This window comes from Rhinolophus ferrumequinum, chromosome 14 (genome assembly GCF_004115265.2).
Source record: "Rhinolophus ferrumequinum isolate MPI-CBG mRhiFer1 chromosome 14, mRhiFer1_v1.p, whole genome shotgun sequence".
Taxonomy (NCBI): Eukaryota; Metazoa; Chordata; class Mammalia; order Chiroptera; family Rhinolophidae; genus Rhinolophus; species Rhinolophus ferrumequinum.
Window position 1 is genome coordinate 72,476,343 of NC_046297.1, and position 22,178 is coordinate 72,498,520.

General features: G+C 62.8%; 1 protein-coding gene across 7 annotated transcripts; it reads left to right on the forward strand.

Moving 5' to 3' along the window:
- Positions 1-1,818: 1,818 nt before the first annotated feature.
- Positions 1,819-14,677, forward strand: RHPN1 (rhophilin Rho GTPase binding protein 1). Of its 7 annotated transcripts, none has more exons than XM_033126933.1 (15): positions 1,819-2,202; positions 6,559-6,677; positions 7,565-7,726; positions 7,902-7,977; positions 8,602-8,679; positions 9,145-9,269; positions 9,405-9,571; positions 9,780-9,973; positions 10,358-10,514; positions 10,594-10,704; positions 11,086-11,280; positions 11,673-11,749; positions 11,970-12,116; positions 12,257-12,418; positions 12,805-14,672. In XM_033126933.1, the coding sequence occupies exons 1-15, from the start codon at positions 2,122-2,124 to the stop codon at positions 12,967-12,969; spliced, it is 2,016 nt and encodes a 671-aa protein (XP_032982824.1). In that variant the 5' UTR covers positions 1,819-2,121; the 3' UTR covers positions 12,970-14,672. The 7 variants fall into 7 exon arrangements, with proteins under 7 accessions (XP_032982824.1, XP_032982826.1, XP_032982825.1 ...); XM_033126935.1 differs by having other exon boundaries at positions 1,820-2,202; positions 7,607-7,726; XM_033126934.1 differs by having other exon boundaries at positions 1,821-2,202; positions 7,598-7,726; positions 12,805-14,671.
- The last annotated feature ends 7,501 nt before the right edge of the window (positions 14,678-22,178 follow it).

The window sequence follows — 22,178 nt, forward strand, 5'->3', positions numbered from 1 at the left end:
GCACCCCAGTCTCATGCAGGCAGAGGAAGATCCTAGCTGATACAATCTCTTTTCTCCCTATGGGGCCTCTCAACGGATTTATCAACCTTTTTTCCCCCCAAACACTCAGCTTTGTTTGCTATGTGACTGATGTTAGCTTTTAATCTTTAGTAATTTCCTCCTACTACTTTCTTTTGATTTAGTTAATTATTTTATATCTATTTAGCAACAAACTCACCTGAGTTTACAGAATTTCCTTTGGTTTATTCCATCTATTTTATATAATGTTATCTACTTTCTAGTTTTTTTAGGTAATGTGCTGTTTGTGTTTTTAACTTTCTTGTAATTTGAACCTTATTGAGAAACCTTTTCACTTGCAAAGGGGTATGTTTTCTTTTTGGATGTTTTGTTATCAATTTCTATACATCCCCTCTTTAAAAAACAAGCTTTGGGGGAAAAATAATTTTAAAAAGCAAGCTTTGGGATCACATTGCTGTTAAAGGTGCATAGTCTCACCAGACCTGTTTAGCAGAACAACTGCCTCCCCCCAGGGCCCCTGCTGTCCTCCTCCAGGGGCCCCCTGTCCTCCCAGGCCGCCCCCTTCCTCCCAGGGTCCTCCTGTCCCCCTGGGGCAGCCCCTTTAATCACTCTGAGTTGATGACTTGGTATTGAATTCCACAATTCTGAGCAACACGCTTCTGCTGATGGAATGTTATTTTCTAGTTTAGGCCTCATCTGTTGACTTAGCCTTAGGAGGATGAAGGTTCAGCATCTTTCACCCTGTCTTCCTCCCCCTCACCTCTCCCGTCCTCCTAAGAGAATCATCTTCTGATTGTCCTGGAGTCAAGATGCCAGAACATCTTGATCGCATTATTATGGCAATACAAAAGAAATACACAGTTAAGTCAGGACCTATTCTGTGATTACTTTTTATTTCCTGTACAGCTTTTTATTTTTCCTGAGCAAACAACCGTACTACTTTGTTGTTGTTGCAGATGGTCAGGGCAGGCCAAGGAGCTTAGCTCACAGGATTTAGCTCTGGAGAAAGGCAGATCAGCTGTGCGGGTGGGGGGAGAACCAGACCCGGCTCAGCACCAAAACACGGCAGTGACCCGGGATGGACAGTGGAGGGGATGGTTAGGACGGGCGAGGCTGGAACTTTAGGGGAATTTGATCAAAGGTGAGCTTCCATTACTGCTTATGTTCTGGTGTGCCTGCCCCTACAAAAGGTATGTTCTAGGTGAGGTGAGCCCCACAGGAAATCTGAGTGGCTTCCAGAGTCACCAGAAACAGAAGTTAGGAAAGGTCCAGGATGGAGGCAACCGTGCAGGGAGCAAAGGTCCTGGAAACAGGCCAGTTTTGCAGGCAGACTGGTCGTGGAGGCAAGTCGGTTCTAGAAGTAGGTTGTGGAAGTAAGATGATTCTGGAAACAGGTTGTGGAGACGGGTTCTGGGGGCAGGACGCCGAACCGTGCAGACAGCACCGGGAGTGGGGCCAGGCAGGAGCCTGGGTCTCCGAGCCGAGAGAAAAAAGCGGGCATTGTTCAACAACTCGCACCAATGATCGCTCTAACAAAACCGTTAAAAACCCTATTGTGAACATTTTTGAACGAGCCCCTTGGAGGGTCCCTGTGCGGGGGGATGGAACAGAACTTCACGGCAGCAAACGTGGAGTCTGCACTGCGCGAGGAGGCGCGCCAAGGCGGTGTGCACTTGGCACTGTTTGGGAGTTTCGCGTTTCGCGTTGTTTTTTCCCTTTTCCCTCCCTGGCTTGAGCGAACACAGAGCGGCCTCCGGCGCATGCGCAATGCGCGCCCCGCGCCTGCCGCTCCGCGTCGGGCCAGGCGGTTGCCAGGGGTGACCGCATTCCCCCAGGACTCCGCGGGCGGCTGGGCGCGGCCCGGACGCTCGGAGCCACCGCCCTCGCTCTCTGGTTAGCTGGGGCTGCTGTCCGTCGGCGTCGCCGCTGCCGCCGACTGGGCAGCGGCGAGTTTCGCACGCTCAGCGCCGGGCGCAACGCCCCTCCGGCCAACCTGGCGCGCCACCCGGGAGCAGAGGACAGTGCGGGACCCTGCGCGGCGCCTGGGAGGGACCTGCGCGGGCATCGGCTTCCAGGCGGGCGCGGCCCGAGAGGCGGGCGGCGATGATCCCCGAGGACAGGCGGGACGGGCCGGGCGCCGACGAGGAGAGCACACAGCTGCAGGCGGCCGGCAGCGTCCGCAAGGTGGGCGCGCCTGCGGGGCCCGGGCTCCCGGAGCCTGCGGGCGCGGGGCTGCGGAGCCAGCGTTGCTTCTCCCGTCCGAACGCAATGCCAGACTCCCGGGGGTCCCCTCCCACACCTCGCTGGTTTCAAGAGGCAACTGGGCGTACCACTGGGGAAACTGAGGCCCAGTGGAGGGCCAGAGACCGCGTTGCCTGCGTGCGCTAGCTCCTCTCTTGACGGTTCAGGGTCACTTGCCTTGAAGAGAGGCTGCAGGCCCCTCCTGTGCGGCCCAGGAATGGGGGGAGCGCAAGTCCAGCTCACAGTTTTCTCAACGCTCTGGGGTCCCTTCTAAGCACGTGTTGGGCTCTGGTCTATGACAGCCGGGGCCCTCGAGTATGTTCCTGCGCCTGTCATTCCTCCTTTTCTAGCTTTTCCCTCCCTCTCCCCAGGGCTCTGCAGCTTTGCCCTGGGCACTCAGCTCTGTGCTTGGTGAAACTTTGAGCTGCAGGCGATTGAAGTCTCCTTGGTACAGGAAATGGCTGGAGGATTTCACCACAGGAGAGTTTGTCCTTTCTCACTTACCCACACCTTTACCCCCTTGTGAAGTCCCTAACCCCGGGCGCTGACTATGGACCAAGGACCATTTCCAGGAGTACTGGGGAAGCTCTGGAAGGGTGTTGGGGGTCGAGACCTTAGGAGTCTGCTGTCTGGGAAAGGGGGTGCTCTGCCTGCCTCCCTCTGCAGCCCAGAGGCCCTGTGTCCCCTGGGGGATCACCTTGAGGTGCCTCAGTGTTCATGCCAGGCTTTGGGCATCCATGTCCCCAAAGGCTACCAAGCAGAGGTAGCACCTTCACTGCAATGGTGCTTTGTCCCCCTTCTCTATCCTGTGTCAGACTGCACAGTGGACCCCGCTGCTCTGTTCAACTTCTGTGTCTGGGGCCCAGGCCTCCAGGGAGGAGTAGGGGGTGTCAGCTGGGACATGGGCTCCAGGTTACTGGCCACGTGCTCCGGACCAGACCCCTGGAAGGAAGGGCTCCTCCCTGCTCACCCCCAGGAGATGCCAGGTGCTGCAGCCAGTATGTGGGGGACACTGTGGCCAGTGGTCGCATTGGAGAGAGAGGAGGCCTGTTGCCCGCCCTCTGTGAACTCACTTCCTTGCAGGGCGGCCAGGCCTGCAGGCAGCCTTTGGAGAGAGCACGTGTTGGTTTGGGCAGAATGTTTGGGAGACTGCTCACACAAGATGTTGCAGTGGGCACTTTCAGGCTCTCTGCCCAGCTACCACCCTGGGAAGGGGGCAGACACTGTTTCCAGCTGTCGTCCTGATTTGTGTCCTGACAAAGAGACCCTGGGCTGGGAGCTGGTGGGTGGGGCATGGACCCCAGCCTTGCCGGTCCCTGAGTGACACTCTGCACACCCTCGCACGTTCCTCTGTTCTGTTGCCCAGGTGGTTTCTGCCACCTGGAAAGTCTAATCTGACCCCTGCCACTGGGTTGGAGTGAGGCTGGACCCTATACTGGCTATAATGCTCAGAGTCAGGGCAGGACCAGTTGGTTAGCCATTCCCGTGAAAGCCATGCCTGGGTCCAAGGGTGATGTGTCTCTGCCCCAACAGTGATGAGAGTGGGTGTCCAGTGGGGGCTTACTAGCACCAGGTGAGTGCCCACTGAAGAGCAGCCCGGCCCACTTGGAAGGGGCTCTGGGAGTGGGGCCTGCCTGAAAGTGGCCAGGAACCAGCAGTGCCCAAGTGACTATCAGAGAGGGCAGGGTGGTATCACTTGGATGAGTGGCCCGATCTGTGGTCCATCAAGCACGGGTGTGGTTGTAGCCCTTGTATCCTGGCAGCAGTGTTTGGCAGAGTGGTAAAGGGTGGGGGGTGCACCTTCTAGGGGCATCTAGTTCTTCTGTATTCCGGTGAGATTGTGGGAGGGAAGAGGAGGGGTCCCTCAGGCTGGTGGGCATTGGCAGGCAGAGCCGAGGGCCCTGAGAGGAGGAAGCCTGCCAGCCAAGCATGGGGGCCTCTCCCTGGGAACCAACAAAAGCCAGGGGAGCCTGGGGAGGGTGTGGGGCCCTTGTTGTTTGTTCCTGGCCCGTGCTAGCATAACCATCTCCCCACTTTCCCAGTCCGGCCGCCGCCCATGCTGTTTCCTCCTGGGCTGCTGGGGGCCGTTGGGCTCGGGCTTCCGGGCATCCAGAGCCGCAGCAGTGAGGGTGTGGGGGGTCGCCTTTCTGTTCTCCACCCCTTCCCACCCAGGCTGGGTTTCCGGATGGGGGAAGTTGTGCCACCAGCAAACGTGATTACCCAGCATCTGTGCCCCTCCCTGCTGGGAGATGCCCTCACCACGGGCCCAGCCTCCCCCAGTGGGGACAGCAGGTGTGAGCAGGGCTTTCACCCAGCCCTGAAGATCAGGCTCGCGTTGCTCGCTCCCACACCTCCCCATCCAGGTCACTCCAGCTGGCCTGGCCTCCTAAATGGAGCGTTGGGGTCAAGAGGCCATGAGGAGTGCTGCCGAGCACAGAATGGACCCAGCGGGGAGGCGGCGGCTCTCCCCACTCCTGACACATCTCCAGGAGTACTCAGCACCGGAAACCAAATGAACCATGTGGCGAGGACAGTGCTGTGGAGCCGGTGGCCTCTGCCCAGCACAGGACCCTCCCACCCAGGCAGACAGCCATGGCTGCTCACCCAGAACCTGGGAACCTGCTGCAGGTTTGCAGTCAGACCTTTGGAAGGAGAGGGATGTGACTTTGGCCGTGGCCTGCCCCTCCCTCCTCAGATTCTCAGGCCTGGAGGGGAGACTGCCCATGTCTTTGGCTCATTCCCTCCTGCACAGAGTAACCATGGGGGGCACCTCGGAGAAGAGGCCCAGGCCAGCAGGAAGACAGACACTGAGCCAGCAGAGTGGAGGGAGGAGAGTTGTGTTTTGTCTCATTCCCTCCTGGTGCCACCCTGCGACCAGCCCCACTCCTACCTACAGGTGAGGGCCTGCCAGGGTCCCACAGCAGGGAGTCCTCCATTGTTCAGTGGGGACAAGTCCCCTCTCCCCAGTTACCTAAGGACCACTTGGCGGCCTCCTGTCCTCATGTCCCAGAAGAGGGCCTCCCTCCAGAAGAAGTCTTCCCTGCTGGACCTCTCCTGAAAACGCTGGAGTCTGGAGGAGAAGTGGGGCTGTAATCCAAGGTCACCGTGTGCCAGCAGCAAGGGCTGTGAAGCCTTTTAGGGAGTCCCCTGCAAGGGCTGGGACAAGCTAGAGCCCCCAGAGGGTCTGAAACTGCCCTGTGTGACCGGGGCGGGGGGTGACATACCAAAGCAAAGCAGCCGGCTCCTCAGATATGTGGAGGAGAGGAAGCACTGCAAGGAGCCCAAGGTCAGTTCTGCGTGAATAAAACCTTCCTCCCATCCGTGCCATTGGGGCAGCGTCCCGAGAGACACTGTGTCCCCATCCCCACTCTGTGCACGGGCCAAGTGACCGCACGTGGGGACATTGATGAGGAGAGGTGCATTCTGGGAAGTAATTCCTGACTTGTGGGCTGGTGACTGACTCAGACAGGAAGCCCCTAAATGGCTAAGAGGGGACGTACCAGCTGGTTCCACGGAGGCCCTGAAAGCCTTTCCCACTCCTACTCCCTCACCGGCTACTGCAGAAGCCTCTGACCCTCCCTCCGGTGAGTCACGGCATCTGCGGCGTCACCACAGCCGGGAGCACACGTATCACTGCTTTAACCTGGGGCTCCAAGCTGGGCAGGCTGCAGTGACTGCCCGTGTGCGGTGAGGAGCCACTGCTGACGTGCTCATTGGGCAGCCTGGCCTGCTGCCTGGGAGCTGAGGGACCGCAGGCCTGTGATTTGGGCGTTTGCCAAAGGGTCCCCACGAGTCAGCAGCCAGCTGGGACGGAGCCCAGTACAGGGTCAGTGTGGGCCAAGTGCTGCAGGGAGGGGTGGGCTGGAGAGCCAGCCTCCAGCACCTCGCAGGCCCCTGGTCGCACCCTCACCCCCACCCCCGCCCAGGGATAACTGTACTAGAAGAATTGTGTGGGTGAATAGGTCCTGGGGGCTCCAGAGCAAAATTCCAAAGTGCAGAAGGATGTGTGGCAAGCATTTGGCTGCCTCCTGCCCAGGCACCCATCACACTGCCTCTGGGCCCCACAGAACCCGTCCAGCTTCCTCCTGGGGCCCCAGTCCCAGCTTGTCCCTTACCTGCCACATCCCTCCTGGCCGGACGATGCGCCACTGCCCTCCTTCCTGGCATCACCCACTGTGCCCGGGCTCCGTGCTCATCCACCCCAGCCAGGTGGTCCCCATGGGCGAGAGTACCCTGGGCCAGCTTCAGAGCTGCTGCTGCCAGGGGTGGCCCGGCCCGTGACCTGCGGCCTCTCTACAGGGCTGTGACACCCTGGCGGTGCAAACACCGTGCGGCCGCCTTCAGAGCCGCAGGGCCCGGATCCATCAGCAGATCAACAAGGAGCTACGGATGCGGACGGGGGCTGAGAACCTCTACAGGTGAGCACCAGCTGCCTGGGACCCTCTGAGAGCCAGGCCCACCCTGGGTAATGGGGCAAGGCAGTGACCCACGTGGGGCCTGCTCTCGTGGTCCAGTCTGGAGAGGGACACGTGAGCAGGTGACCGTGGCCAGTGCAGCCTCCCACTGGGGCTGGGGGCTCTCAGCCAAGGCCCTCAGAGGCAACCCAGGCCCCCAGCTGGTGGACCTTACTGGCCGTGGTCCGCTCACGGCCAGCTGGGCTGGAGCAGTGCTAGAGGGGGTGTTCATGACAGCGTGCAATGTGGGGGCCTCTGCTCTGCCTGTGGTGACCAGCGGGGGCTGCTCAGAGGCAGTACTGCTTAGATTGAGCTGTGGCAGATGACCGGTATCCCTCCTCCAGACCGAGGGCGTGTGAGCTGCGCGTGTGCTCTGACCTTCACACGTGCCTCCCTGAGCCCGCTGTATGGGTGATGGCTGAGCCACAGCCAGTGAGCACAGCCAGCCGAGGCTCCAGGATGAGGCCCTGCTGGACCCAAGGGCCCCTCGTTTTCCTTAGCAGCCCAGCTTCCCTGGCCCCAGCCTGGCCTTCCTAGGGACCCATGGCCCCTCCGCCCTACGCTCAGATGCAGGCCAAGAGGGTCTGGCCCCACCCATCCAGGGAAGTTGGTGTGGAGTGTCTGCGGAGGCCACAGCCTGAGTCCTGTGGAGGGAGAGGTGGCAGAGGGCGCAGCCTGCGCCCTGGAAGTCCTGGGTCTGATGGATGTGCCCTGGGCGAGAACCGGGATGTGCACGCATGGCTGGGGATCTATGTGAACTTCAGGGGCTCCGGGGAGGGGCTGGGCCCTCTGGTGGGCGCTGGACCCAGGCATGGCTGTGGCGTGCCCAGGGGCATGTGGCCCACCTGCAGGGCTAGAGCTTCACCTCAGCCTGGCCTCCCCAGAGCCACCAGCAATGCCAGGGTCAGGGAGACGGTGGCCCTGGAGCTGAGCTACGTCAACTCCAGCCTGCAGCTGCTGAAGGAAGAATTGGAGGAGCTCAACTGCAGCGTGGACACGGACACGCCTGATAGGTGTGTGTGCAGGAGACGTACATGTGGGTGTGTGTGCAGGAGGTGTGTGTGTGGGTATGCGAGGGTGTCTCAGAGCTGTGTCTTGTGTAGCAGGCGCAGTAGGGGGTGGACTCCATGCCGTTGGGGACAGCAGGGGCCAGCCTTAGAGCCTGAACTCAAATGCTTCTGGTTCTAGGGAAGGTGCCACTGTCCCCATGATTCCCCTGGGGCTGAAGGAGACCAAGGAGCTGGATTGGTCCACAGCCCTGAAGGTGAGTGCTGGCCTGTGAGCCCCAGGGCCTCAAGGACCTAGCCTCGCCCTGGGGTGTGGGGGGATCTTGGAGGCTTCCTGGCCCAGCCATCTTATTGAACAGATGAGGAAACAGGCCCAGAGGGAGAAAGGGTCTGACGTGGGGAGCTCAGCCTCCCCAGCCTGTGGGGGATTCTGACTGGGTGGGCTTTAGAGAAGAGCCCACCCTGGGATGGGTGTGGCAGAGCTAGGCACCCTGCTAAAGCCCCGAGATGGCCACAGGGTCCCCTCACTCTCACTCTGAGGGTCCCCTTAGCTGGAGGCTGCCCCCTCAAGTCACAGCCTATGTTGTGAAAACCTGCTGGCTCCTAGGGTCCCTGTGGGGGCTCAGGAGCCAGGCTGTGGTGGGGGAGTGGTGGCTTGCCACTGCCCAGCAGGCCTGGTGGAGAAGTGCTCTGGTGTCCTCGCCTGGCAAGTGGCACACAGCACCTGCCACATGGGGCTAATACCTAAGGGAATTCACTTAGAAACAGCTCGGAGTCTGGGCCCACATCTGGGGTGGTGGGGAGGGGTCCCCAGGGCCAGAGGTGGGACCCGCGTCAGTCGTCTCCAGGGCCAGGGCCTGCCCCTTCCTGCCCCCCATCAGGAACTGATCTCTGGGCACTTTGGAGAGGATGGCGCCTCCTATGAGACGGAAATCAGGGAGCTGACAAACCTGCGGCAGGTGGGTGGGCCCCACCCTGCCCTGCCCTGCCCTGGAGGCCGCCGCGCCCCAACCAGGATTCCGGCCACATCCATTTCACAGATGAGGCTCAGTTAGTAGCAGAAAAATGGAACTCAATGTAGACGGTCACACTGTAGGAGTCCCCACCTTAAGGCAGCACAGCCAGGCACAGGTGGCTCTGTGCATGCGGGGTGCTGCTGGCCCTTTGGGAATGGCTGCTCCATGCCTGTCCCCTTCCCAGAGACCCTGCCTGGACCTCTCACCTCAGTGCTGTCCCTCCCTTGTACCCTTCACAGTGCCCTGGGGTGGCACGCATGGCCCATGACGGCCCAGAGAGGGCAGACGTGCCCCAGTGTGACCCTGTCCACTCTAGACCTTGGGGTGCTCCCATGGGGCTGTGATGTCGAGGGGTTCCCAGGGTGGTGTGTGTGCTGTGGGGTGGGCCCAGCTGCTGCTGTCCTACAGGCCGTGCGGACCCCCAGCCGGAGTGAGTCTGGCCTGGAGCTGCTCACGGCATACTACAACCAGCTCTGCCTCCTGGACGCTCGCTTCGTCACCCCTGCCCGGAGCCTGGGGCTGCTCTTCCAGTGGTAGGGGTCTGGGCGAACAGGGTGTCCTGGGCCCCACCATCCTCCTGGGGGCAGTGGCCTCCCCTGCCCACACCCCATGTCTGAGACTCTGGCTTGTTGCCATGGAACTCCACCCAGCCCGACCCAACCCTGCAGGTATGACTCGCTCACAGGGGTCCCGGCCCAGCAGCGGGCGCTAGCCTTCGAGAAGGGCAGTGTGCTCTTCAACATCGGAGCCCTCCACACCCAGATCGGGGCACGCCAGGACCGTGGCTGCCCCACGGGCACCAGCCGCGCCGCGGAGTCCTTCCAGAGGGCTGCTGGTGAGGGCAGCCCAGACCCCAGACCCATGGCCACAGGCAGGGTGCATGTCTGCTGTTCAGGTCCTAGCTGTTCTCTGGGGCCAGAGCTGGGCGGCGGGTAGGACGGCCTCCCCGCGTGATGGGTTAAGCCTGCAGGCCCTCGGGACACAGAGGTGCTGGGGGTATGGGGCCAGCCCTGCCGCGCCCGCCCTGAGCACACCTTTTGTAGGGGCCTTCAACCTCCTGAGGCAGAAGTTCTCCCGTGCACCCAGCCCGGACATGAGCCCCGCCTCACTGTCCATGCTGGAGCAGCTCATGGCCGCCCAGGCTCAGGAGTGTGTCTTTGAGGGCCTCTCGCTTCCAGCCCCTACGGCGCCCCGTGACTGCCTGGCCCAGCTGCACCTGGCTCAGGAGGCCGCCCAGGTAAGGACAGGGAGGCCCTGTCCCGGAAGGAGTGGGGCCCCTAATCTGGGCCTGGCCAAGCTGCAGTGGTTCAGTGGGCAGGAGGGCCTGGGCCAGGGGCCAGGCTGGAGCCGAGGGGCAGAGCTGGGGGCAGAGGCGGCTAGTGTCCGGGCTGTCTCCGTTGTCCCCTAACCAGCTGTTGTCCTCGTCCCTGTGGGCCCGCCTCAAGGACAGCAGTAATCGGAGCAGGAACTGCGGACACAGACCATGAGCTGGGCCCAGCTTGGGGTGTGGGGCAGGGCCCCTGCAGGGGAGGGTGGTGACAGAGGCTGCTGGGCAGTGCCTGGCTGGGCTTGTCTTGGAGTCCCTCAGGAGGCCCCACGGTCCTACCACTTGTGCCGGCAGGTGGCGGCCCAGTATGAGCTGGTACACCAGGCCATGATCCAGCCTCCCGTGTGCAACTATGTTCCCTTCCCCTGGACCACCCTGGTGCACGTCAAGGCCAAGCACTTCCACTCCCTGGCCCACTACCACGCGGCCGTGGCCCTGTGCGACAGCCCCTGTGAGTGCCCTGCCCCTCGCGCCTGTGTGCCTGCAGAGACCCTGGTATAGAGGGGCTCACAGCCCTCTCTGACCCCCAGCCGCTGAGGCAGAACTCCTGGCACCGGAGCAGGTCTTCCTCGGGCCCCTGCCCCCATCTGAGCCCCGGGGCCTCACGCTGCCGCAGGAGCGTGAGGAGCGCAGGAAGCTAGGTGAGCGGCTGGAGGAGGGTGCTGAATAGCCCACCCCACTGTCTTCTGGGCATACCTGGTGTCCCGAGGCTGACAGGTCGGGTAATCATCCCTCCTCCCGGATGCCCCCTACCTGGTGGGTGACGCTGAGCAGGGGCCCCAGCAGCTCGGGCAGCCTTCTGGGCAGGTGGGGGTACATGTGGGAGGCTTTTCCCTGGCCCAGCTGCCCACACCTGGCAGCCCTCCTGGACCAGCCGGTGGACCCTCAGGATGAGCCCAGAAGCCCTCACCTGCCCTCTTCTTGTTGCTGTGTCACTCCCCTCTTCTGGGGAGCTGGGGCCCAGCCCAGAAGTGCCAGGTGGACTGTGTGTGACACAGCATATGCCGGCTGTGCCCATGCAGGCAAGGCCCACCTAAAGCGTGCCATCCTGGGGCAAGAGGAGGCTCTGCGGCTGCATGCCCTGGGCCGTGCCCTGCGCAGGGTGGACCTCCTGCAGGCCGTGCTGGGCCAGGCGCTGCGGTGCTCGCTGACCAGGTACTCGGAGCTGGATCTCGAGGACGACTTCTTCGAGGCTACCGAGGCCCCCGACATCCAGCGTGAGCAGCCAGGCCCCTTGGGACAGGGGGGGCAGTGGGCGGAGGCCACTGCAGCTGCTGTTACAGACGAATCACCTTCCACAGCCCTGGAGACCTCAGAGGAGGAGCAGGGTGCCCGGGGAAGCCCACGCTGCACGCCCCTCACTCCTGTGTCCCGTCCACACACCTGACTCCAGCCCTGGGGTGTGGGTGGGGGTGGGGGCTGCAGCCTTGGGCGACAGACACCTGCAGGGCAGCCCCTCAGCACTGGTGCTCCTCCCTCTGGTGGGGGGTGCCGCCAGGCTCCGGATGTCCAAGAGGGTCAGGTATCACCAGTCTGCTGTGGCCGAGAGGCTTGGGGGCGCATAAGCTTGGGGCTTAGCCCTGCCCTCCCTTCACCTTTACCCTTTCAGCTAAGACACACCGGACTCTGGAGGTCAGGGCACCCAGCTTTTCCCGGGTGAAGGTGGCTGATATCTTCCACCGGCTGGTGAGCACCCCTTCCTGGGCGCTTAGAGCCAGAGTGGCTCTGCTCTTCATTTTCACTGCCCGGGCTGAGACCCCAGACAGGCCCAGCATGGTGGCCCTGCCCTGCCTGCCACCTCATTGGTTTCTGTCCCAGAATGCAGACATTGGGGTGGGGGTGTTACAGGCAGGGGCTCCTCCAAGAGAACTGCCCAGCCACGCCTCTGACCTCCGACGGCCCCCAGGGGCCCCTGTCTGTGTTCTCAGCCAAGAACCGCTGGCGGCTGGTAGGGCCCGTCCATGTGACCCGAGGGGAGAGTGGCTTTGGCTTCACACTGCGGGGAGACTCACCGGTCCTCATCGCTGCTGTCATTCCGGGGGGCCATGCTGCGGTAAGGGTCCCTGTCCTGTCCCCAGGGCCAAGTCTCTGGTTCAGTGCAGGCGGCTTAGCATGCAGGGGTTCGATGGGACTGTGGCAGAGGCGGGGTGGGGGTGTCTGCGAGGGCTGCAGACCATCCCCGTCTCCCTGCAGGCAGCTGGCCTGCAGGAGGGCGACTACATCGTGTCTGTGAATGGGCAGCCGTGTAAGTGGTGGAAGCACGCCGAGGTGGTGGCCCAGCTGAAGGGCGTGGGTGACGAGGGCGTGAGCCTGCAGGTGGTGACGCTGCTGCCCAGCACTGAGCCACCCAGCACAGTGAGCCCTGGGGGACCTGGGAGGGTGGCCCCCAGCTCCCTTGTCCCACCCTGGCCCTGGTCCTCCAGGCCCCAACCTCCCCAGATGCTGCAGGGCTTTGGAGAGGATGCTGTGGCCCTCCGTGGGGCCGCCTCACCTGGCGACTCCTCCCTGCCCTAGACAAGGCCCCAGGCCACCCCTCAGTGGGCCTCTGTGTGCCCACACCCCTGGAGGCCCCGGGCAGAGGTGCCACCTCAGGAGCTTTGTCCCACGGCCTTCACCCACCCCAGCGTGGCACCCCTGACATGCCTCCCGCACACTACCCATCTCCCGTCGCACTCACCAGGCTGGCCACAGTTGGGCCAGGCCAGGGGTGCTGACCCTATGTGTCTCTGTCCTGACTGCAGGGGGACCGCCGGCCAGCCCTGCGGGGGCTTCTGAGGAACCAGAAGGAGTGTGGCTGGGGCACCTCAGTGCCTGTGCGAACCAGCCCCAGGCCCCTCCTTGGCTGGGGCCGCAAGGCCAAGAGGGACAAGACTGCAGGGGGGCTGTCCCCAGCCTCCCAGCCCTGAGCTGCGCCACCTTCACCCTCTGGGCGCCCAGGGAGCCAGTGAGGGGCAGGCTCCCCACACACCTGGGCCCCAGTGCAGGCCCCAGCTGGCTGGGAGCCGGGGCACCCTGGTGCCCTCCCCCAGCCCGGAGGACTTGCAGGTCAGTTTGCTGCTCAGCCCAGTGACTGAGCTGCCCCATTAAAGACAGTGTCAGATGAGGTGTGTCTGAGGCCATCGGGGGGCGGCGCTATCCCCACACATGGGAAGTGTCACTGTCACCCTGGACACCGAATCCCAGGGACCAGGAGGCTGCCTCTGGGCTGCCCTGTGGAGGGTCAGGGGGTGTCCACCCGCTTGCCTTGGAGCCTGAAGGAGCCGTCTTGGAGAGCTTGGGCAGGGCGGAGTGATGTCTGTAGGGGGTCCCTGCAACCTGGATTCTCACTCCTCTTTCGGGAAGCTCCCGGCGTTCCCCCAGCTGGCCTGTCTGCCTCCTCCGGCCACCCAACATGCCATACCCCTTCATACCGTCCCTCAGAGATGGTCTGCCCCAAGCCAAGCTTCTGCTGGCACACAGTGGCACCTGCCAGGCACTTCTCCAACGGCCCACCGGGCACCCCTCCACTGGCCCGCCAGGCACCCCACAGTCTGGACAAGGCTCAGCTCCCCGCCTGGCCTCCAGGCCTCCTTGCCCTGTCCATCCCTTCACTCAGCAACCCTAGGTGCCCACCTGACCTTTCCTCTGGGTAGGGCCCCAGCCAAGGCCCACTCCCGCAACACCTGTGACTGGCCCCCTCGGTGCACAGAACAGGGACCCCACATCCTGACACGGCCCTCGTTGTGCATCGAGGGCTTAGCTCTCATACCAACCCTGCACCTGCTGCTCAGTCGCTGCTGCTCCCCCTAAACCAGCCGGCCAGACCCAGCGGCCCCGCCCCGTTAGCGTCCCGCCAAGCTCCGCCCCCTCATTTATCCTGGCTCCGCCCCACCCTGTCCGGTCCCTGCCTCTCCCTCACCCTGGCCGGGTCCTACTTCCTGGGCCCTGAGTTCGCCGCTCCAGCTCTAGGACAGATGGCCATGAGGCTATGTCATTCCCTTGCGACCGGGACTGGCACCGAGGGGCACCCCCAGCCCGCCTCGGGCCCTCCTAGGGCTTCACACTCACGATGTCCCTGCGGCACCTGCTGGGCTCCTGGGTCTGTGAGCCCTCAGTGTCCCCGAGCTGCATGCACGGCGGAACGGCCCCAGAGGTCATCGGCAGGCACACTGACCAGGTCGCGTAGAAGGTGGCTCAGGACCTGGGCCCAAAGGGAGGAGTGGGAAGGGCCGCGGGAGTCGCAGGCCCAGGAGAAGCCACGTGGAGGGGGCTCTAGTCGGCAGGCTTGGGCAAACTGGGTTGGGATCCCGTCTGGCCGGGGTCTGTGTGGCCACCGGGGGGCAGCCGCGGCCCACTCAAGCAGCCTCAGGAGGCGGGATTTGGGGCGGGGCAGACAGCAGATCCAGGCCAGCAAAGATGCACCCCCGCAGGCTGAGTCCCTCCTCCCTCTCCACTCTCCAGATGTCGTCGCTGCCTCCGCTGTGGGGTCCCTAGACAGGAACAGCCCATGGAACCTGGTCCCTGAGTTCACCACTTCTTTCCTTTAATGCTATTGTCAGGGTCTCGAATGGGGCTTGGGGTGAGCATTGGGTTAATGCTGGGGAGGAGTGAAGGATGAGTGGGTGTGATGAGTGTGTGTGTTGGGAAGAAAGTGCAAGAGAGGGCAGCCTTCCGAGGTGGAAAGGCAGGGTCCCCAGGCCTGCCTGAGCCGGGGGCCAGGGTATACAGCTGTATTCCTCAACGACCCTCGACCCTCGTGCCCCTCCTGGAAGAATACCCCTCTCAGCAGAACCCGCCAAGGTCACTTAAGCACTTATTAATTTGATTAATAAAACTGTGCATCAAGGAGGCCATTACCTGCTAATCGGGGACGACAGGGCTGGCAGGTCCTGTCCAGGAGGACACAGTGACTCCCCCACCTCCTGAGGCCCCTCTGGACCCTAGAGGAGCACTCGGGCTGGCAGGGGAGCTGGGGGCAGGGCAGAAGCTGCTGCCTGCCCCTTTCACCAGACTGGTGGGGGGGGCCCTTCCCAAAGTCCATACCCCTCCCCACTGCAAACAGCCTGTGGTGCACACCCTGGCAGGCCCCTCCCAGCCCCTCCGCTGCCCCTCTCACCCAGCTTCTCCGGGTTGAATCAGCAGCGGGCCCACTCTGATCCAGCGCACTGCTCTGGGCCTGGCGGAACCAGCAGCTTTGCCCACACCCCCTGGGGGCCAGGACTCAGAGGAGAGGGCAGTGGCCTTGCGGTGGCACCATGGGTGAGCCCCACCGCAAACCTGCTTCAGCAAGTGTGGTCAGGGTGGGGTCAGTGCCCGCCCCATGTGCTGGGAGGGCGTGTCCAGCCCGGCGAGGAGACTGTGCCCTGGGCAGAGGTCTTTCCCAAGTGGCAGTGGTTGCCCTGCACAGGGTGGGCTCATGGTGTGCACACAAGTGTGGGTGTGCGTGTGTGACGATGGGTGTGCCTGCCAGGCCTGTCCACTGTGCCCTGACCAGTCAGGACCAGTCATGCACTGGTCTGGACCAGTCATGCATCTGTCCCCACACCCGAAGCTCCAGTCTGACTCCTGCCCTCCACCTGTGCTGTCTCCCCCCTCGCCCACCCCACCCCTTTTCCTGAGGGCACCTCCTCAATCTTCCCCAGATGTGCTCCCCTTCCCCCATTTTCTGGCCCAGCCACATCCCCGTTTGATACTGTGTCACAGATGGGCCGTGGGCTGAGGACAGGGACTGCGTCACCTCATCCACAAACTCCATGAATGCCGGGCAGATTCCGTGAGCTGGTGCGAGTGTCCCACACGTGTGCTGTCCGGAGAGGGGTGGGCACCAGGAGCTGCTGAGGGGACAGCGGGACACTGCCGCGCCCCCTGGTGCCCAGCGCGGAGCAGGGCCTGTGGAGAACATGGGAGTGTGCAGGGCTGAGCTCACGGACGCGAGCTTGTGCACGGGCAGGCGCTGGGGCCCGCAGGCCAGCGTCCCCAGTGTGTGCTTGCGCGGCGCCCGTCGCCTGCGCACCGGTGAGCCTGCGCCCCGGCGGCGCAAAGCGCGCCGCGGCCCACGCAGGGCCGACTCATTTTCCAAAGTGGTCCCCCCTGGGCCGGGAGGTCGGGGGTGAGCACGCGCTGCGATCTTTTTTGCTTTGCCAACAGAAAACTGTGGAGAGGGGAAAAGGCAAACTCCGTTTCGCTTGGGTCAGCAGTGAGCCGGGCGCAGAGATTAATGCGAGGAGAGGCGCGAGGCGGAAGGGAGCCCTGAGGAGGCGGAGGGGCGGGCGGGGCGGGGCCAGGTGCGAGGGCCACCGGATGGGGGGTTCCCTTCCCAGCCTCTCTTTGCCTCCTGACCCTTCCAAATTCACTCTACTCTAGGCTTGCGTCCTACACAGCCCACACTCTCAACCCCCAACCCCCAACCCCATCCCCTTCCCGGCTGCCCAACCCAGGCCCTTGCACCTCAGCAGCCTCAGTCTACCCTCCATACCCCTAGATGCCAGCCCCTGGGCCGAACTCACAGGAGACAGCACTGGGGACCCACGGCCAGTCTGAGAGGGTGTGGGGTACCCCAAAACTGCACAGCCACCTGGGGGCCAGGCAGGGTTGTCCCCCAGGGCCCTGGGGATCCAGAAGTGGGGTGCGTGGGAGCTGGTAAGTGGGAGAAGCATCAGTCCCAACCCAGAGCACTTGGGAGGGTGAGTTCTGCCGGCCTTGGCGAAGGGGTCTGGGTGAGAGGTGGAGGTCAGGTGGTGGCTGGAGAGTTGGGGTGACCTTCTGCAGGGGCCTGAACTCGGGGTGCCCAAGGCAGGGACTTTGATGGAGCAGCTGCTGTCAGCTGAGCTATCGTGGGCCCAGTGGTGGTCCCTAAAGACTCCACTGCCTGGGACCTGTAAATGTACCCTTGTTTGGAAAAAGGGTCTTTGCGAAGGATCTCAGAGTGAGGTCATCCTGGATATGCCAGTGGACCCTAAATCCATTGACACGTGTCACTATAAGAGACAGGAGAGGAGAAGGCCATGTGAAGACGGAGGCAGAGGTTTGAGCCAAGGTGCCCTGAGCCCCTGCATTCTGGAAGGGACAGAAAGGGTTCCCACTCCCACCTCCCCACTGGCAGCCTTGGTTTCAGACTTCCCACCACCAGAACTGGCAGAGGATACGTTCCTGTTGTTTTATGGCTCCAAGTTTATGGCAATTTGTTAGAACAGCCACAAGAAACCAATACAGCAACCTCACACAAGTCCCTGTGTGTCTGGGCTCCATTTGTCCTTCTGCAGGATGGACATAATCAGATAGGGCCTCAGGTTGGATTGGAGCGGTGGGCTCAGCCCAAGCTGCCTGAGAGAAACCCCCATACTAGGAAGGCTGCCCCACCCATGGGTTCTGAGTCACAGTGGCCTGAACACCTGCACTTCAGGGCTGTCCAACTGGAAGCTGAGCCCCCACCCTGCCTTACGGCCCGGCCTCCCTTGGCCCCTGAGCCTCCCTGCCTGGCCCCCAGGAGGCTGCGTGGCTTTGGGGCATCTTACCCGCTCTCAGACTGGCCGTGGGTCCCCAGTGCCGCCTCCTGTGGGCTCAGCCCAAGGGTTGGCAGACACTATGGGGCATCACTCAGGGAGATGCTGGTGTGGTCTGGGGCTGCAGGGGGGTACAGTCTGGAGACCCCAAGGAAAGACTGGGAGGAGACTCTCCAACAGGAATACAGGGGGGGGGATAGGGGGAGCAGGACCATGTCCCACAGAGCAGAAGCCAGAAGTGCTGGAGGAGGAGAGGAAGAGGTGGGGGAAGGCAGAGGAGGAAGAGCAAATGGTCAGCTCTGTGCCCCCCACCAGGCCAGCCAGGCCAGTGCTGCTGAGGGTTGGGTGCTCGAGCTGTAGGCTGGGATGGGCCCTGAGGTCTCTGAAGGATGGAGGTGGGCGTGGGGCCCAGGAGGGGTGGGGCCCTGCTGGTCAGGCAGCTGGAGCCATGCTGGAGGTAGGACCTCCCTGGCCCAAGGGGCCCCTGAGCTGGTGGGAGAACGCTGGACCAGAGGTCTGGGCAGCTGGCACCCTCTGGGGTTGGGGGGCCTCACCCTGCCTTGACCAGGAGGAAGGCCTAGGCAGGCCACCTTTCTGGCAGTGGGGGTCCCTGCCTCAGTTTCCCCCTTGTCTCCAGCTGTCTCTGCCCTGGAGGCTATGCTATCTTCTCAGGAGCCTGTGGCTGGTAGGCGTCCTGGCGGTCAGGCCCACCCTGGGAAGGGCCCAGGCATAGTGCAGTGCTTACCTGGGGATGACTGGCAGCTACCCCCCGGGCTCCCGTCTCCCTCCCCTCCCCCGGCCCCCGGATGGGTGAGCCAGACATGCATTAAGGCAAGAGTGACTTATCGAGCTGTCAGGGGGAGCGTTTTAAGACAGAATTATAGGGGAGAGGAAAAAGATTTTTACCAAATTAATGAAAAATCAATCTGGCCTCAAAAATCCATTAGCCTTCATAATGCGCTGGTTACAGGCTGAGCCGCACAATCCAATAGCGGCTGTTAAATGCCCCGCCCCCTCCCCGCCAGTCATTCATTACCCCTCGGTGTTTACTTCTGAGAGTGACACCTGCCGCCCCCGCCCTGGGCATCCAGCCTCCTGACCCCAGGCCCCCTCAGAGGCCCCAGCCTGGACCCCTGTCCTGTGAGTCAGCCATTGGCTCCCCCAACACAGACCCAGGGGTCCCCATAGACTAGGTGAGGAAAGTTGTGGTGATGCTGGTGTAATCAGTGACAGCTGTGTTGACAGCAGGGGGGCATCTGCCCGGTGGTGTTCGGTGATGGTAGTGTCTACGGCTGCATGGACAGAGGGGCTGGGTGGTGTTGGCTAAAGTGGTCAGTGGTGGCAGAACATGGCTCAGGGGGTTTCTGGCCAAGGGTCAGTGCTGCTGGGACAGCTGTCTGTGGAGGCAGAGTAGGTGCTCTGTGGGTGACACGGGAGGCTGCCGTCGTGGAGAGAGCAGCTATAGTGACAGCCTGTCGCAGGCATGCCTGTCCCTCCGTCTCAGCAAACGGGGGGGGGGGGGGGGGGGGGCGGCAGGGCTGCAGGCCCCTGGGACGGTCTAGGAGAAGCCCCTTTGCTCTGCCACGTGACACAGTTTATGCCAGCGTGGCAGGAAGCTGGGGGTTGTCAGGTGCTGGCCCAGTGAGGCGGAGGCCAGGCCTGAGAGCAGCTATCTGGGACTCTGTGTGCCAACAAGGGGCCTCACCAGGTGGGGGTGCGGGGTCGCTTTGTTATCAAATCGGCAAATCCCTCTCCCTGGAATCCTGCCTGCAAACTCTGCTCTGACATCTGCGTCGTCAGCAGACCCTCTCCTTCTGGCCGCTCTTGGGGAAGCAAGGGTAGTACCTCTCCTGTCCCCTTGACGCCCACCTCCTGAGGGTCGTTCTCTGAACTGCACTTCGGCGGGGGAGGGGTCTGGTGGCTCCCCTGACCTGGGTCCCCCTCCCAGGGGCCCCTGGCCTAGCCCTGCTGTAGTCACGGCTGCGTGGCCTCTGGTCCACCCGCCCTGTACTCCCACCCCTACCCCTGCCTGTCCCCAGTCCCTCTCTCGACCCCCTGTGTCCTGTGCCCCTACCCCACCACACATTTGCAAGTGGGCTCTTTCCTGAAACTATCACTCCCAAAGGTGCCACTCCCTGAGTTCTCCTGGGTGTCTTCTCAATCATTCATTCACCCATTTATTCACCATACATCTCCCGAGCCTCTCCTGGAGTCCTGTACTGCCAGGTGCTGGCTGCCCAGACGGACAGGGGTGAAGCCCAAGGGTGGGTTTGGGGCAAGTGCTGCAGTGGCCTGGACATGGGTCCTGGGGACGTGGGTGGAGGGTGGTGCTCTGGGCCCCAGGTCCTGGGCAGGGCAGAGCCCAGGGGACTGGGGCAGTGATGGAGCCTGCAGGCCCTGAGGCTCCCCCGCTGACCTGGAGCTTGCCCCAAGAGGCAGCCTGCAGGGAGCTCTGGTGCTGGGAGGGGGCACGCTGTGTCGCAGTGGGGAGCCACAGCCCAGGGGTGTGACTCTGCCCCAAGCCATGAGCACGCGGGTCAGTGGGCAGCTCCAGCTCCCCAGCCCTGCAGCGCAGGCCAGCAGGGCAGTCCGCCCGGGGTCTCAGGGCATGGCTCCAGCAGCCCACCCTTCACCCAGCCTGCTGGAGCCAGACAGTCGAGGCCGTGGCCGGCTGTGGTCTTGTGGATCAAATCCCAATTCATTAGTGGTGCAGATTGGGGCAGGAGGGTGGGTATGGGCAGGGGGCCGAGGCCCGTCTGCAGTTCTCCAGGTGGCCTGGTCGCCTGGCTCCGGAGGCTCCCAGACCCCACCCAGGGAATCTGCTTCCGATAATCAATCTGGTGGATGACATGTGCCAACCGTGAATCACTCAGGCCGGCCAGGGCGGACAGGCGGTGAGGGGGTCAGCATGGGGGCCAGTCTAAGGTGACCTGAATCTGGCACCCAGGAGTGGCGAGGGCTGAAGTCACAGCCCTGTCTCTGTGCTGGTACTTCTGCTGTTTAGTGCTGTCTCTGGTCTGTCTCGGGGTCCCTGCTCCCTGCTTCTCTCCCTGGGCCTGTCTCACAGGCTGCCTCTCTGTTCTGGAAGGACCTCTCCTTCCTGCAGAGACCTGTCTCATGGGTGTACACGTCCCCCTCCCTGTCATTGAGTCCCCTCCTGTCTTGGTCTCCTTTGGGGTCACCTGTCTCTGTGTCTGGACCTTCAGAATGGCTCAGCAGCATGCCCACTAGGGTGCAGAGATCACAGCCCTGTCCCTACCTGCCCTGGGGCAGGGGTCCCCCTGCCCAGCAGAGACACTACACCAAGGATGTCCTGCGTCCCCTGCTGGGTGGGGGTGGGGGGCTGAGGGACTCCCTTGTGCCGGCCAGGCCTCAGCTCTGCCCACTGAGACTGTTTCAGGGCAGTGTCAGGGCCTCCAGCCCTCAGGGTGGGCTGAGCAGAGCATGCTGGGGGCGGCAGGGTATGCTTTTACACATCCATGCTCCTGGTCCCTGACCATGCTTGCCCGGCAGTCCCCCTCCCCCCCAGGGGCCGACCAGGTCAGCATCTGTCCGATAGACGGCCAGGCACACGCGGAGCCCCTGGCAGATCTGCTGACCCAGGCGGCCTGCCCCATCCCTTCCTTCCTGGTCAATAGCGGACATTCCGGCACTACGCTGTCCTCAGCCCCTCAGGGAGCTGGGCAGGACGATGGCCCTGCAGCCACACTGGGCTCACCACCCCCATCTCTCCAAGGCCCAGCAGGTGGGCCTCCACGGCTGCCTGGTGCAGGCCCCACTCCCAGGACTCCTGCACGACCTTTGGAACAGCAACCTCCCACTTCTAGGGCATTGCCTGTGGGGTGGAAAGGCCTCAGAATCCAACCAGGGCCACGGGAAGAATTCCTGGGCCAGACCCCTCTTTTTGGAGCACTTTCTAACAGGCAAGGCTGTCCCAGAGAGTGGGGGCCACGGAGGGTGAGCTTCCATCACAGGGGTGTCCGCTAAGAAGCCAGGGCCCTGCCTGGTCAGAGGGCCACTACCCACTGTCCTCAAGAAAGGGGATGGAGCTCTGACCCCCCAGTGTGCCCCCACCTCCCAAACTTCCATGAGCAGGACACCCCAAGGAAACTAGCCAGTCGGGGGTCAAGCTTGGCCCAACAAGGCTCAGGGGCTGCTCTGGTGACAGTGGGGCTTTGGCCAGAGCTCCCAGCCCAGAGGCCTCCTCCCCCACCTCCTGCAGGCCCACCACCAAGGCCAGGGAGGAGTGGGTCATGGCCCAGGCAGTGGGGCATTGGGTGGGGCTGTGGGGGTGGGCAGCCTGAGTTGGTACCAGCCTCAGGGCCCCGCCTCGTCCCCTCTGGCCCAGCACCACCCCTCCATGCTGGTTCTTGGTGTGCTGCGAGCGCCTAGAGCCCCCTCCCTGCCCCCTGCCTTGCCCCTCTTCCTGCCTGACCCCATTCCCCGGGGACGAAGGGCTGTCTCAGGCACCTCCCAGGAGTCTGGAGGAAGATGGTGCCGATGGAGAAGTCCCCACTTCAGCCCCAGAGTCTTTAAGTTCTGCCCAGTTCAAAGCAGATGCATGGGGAGGCGGGGTGAGAGTGGGGGTTCAGTGGGCTCCGACTTTGTAGTGTCTGGCTTGTGTTTCATAACCT

What these genes read in the sequence shown, in the direction of transcription:
- RHPN1 (XM_033126931.1), top strand. Translation starts at nt 4,316, where the DNA reads ATGCTGTTTCCTCCTGGGCTGCTGGGGGCCGTTGGGCTCGGGCTTCCG. An exon ending in CGAGGCCCCCGACATCCAGC is followed by an intron (nt 11,281 to 11,672) that starts GTGAGCAGCCAG and finishes TTACCCTTTCAG; the next exon opens with CTAAGACACACCGGACTCTG. An exon ending in TTCCGGGGGGCCATGCTGCG is followed by an intron (nt 12,117 to 12,256) that starts GTAAGGGTCCCT and finishes GTCTCCCTGCAG; the next exon opens with GCAGCTGGCCTGCAGGAGGG.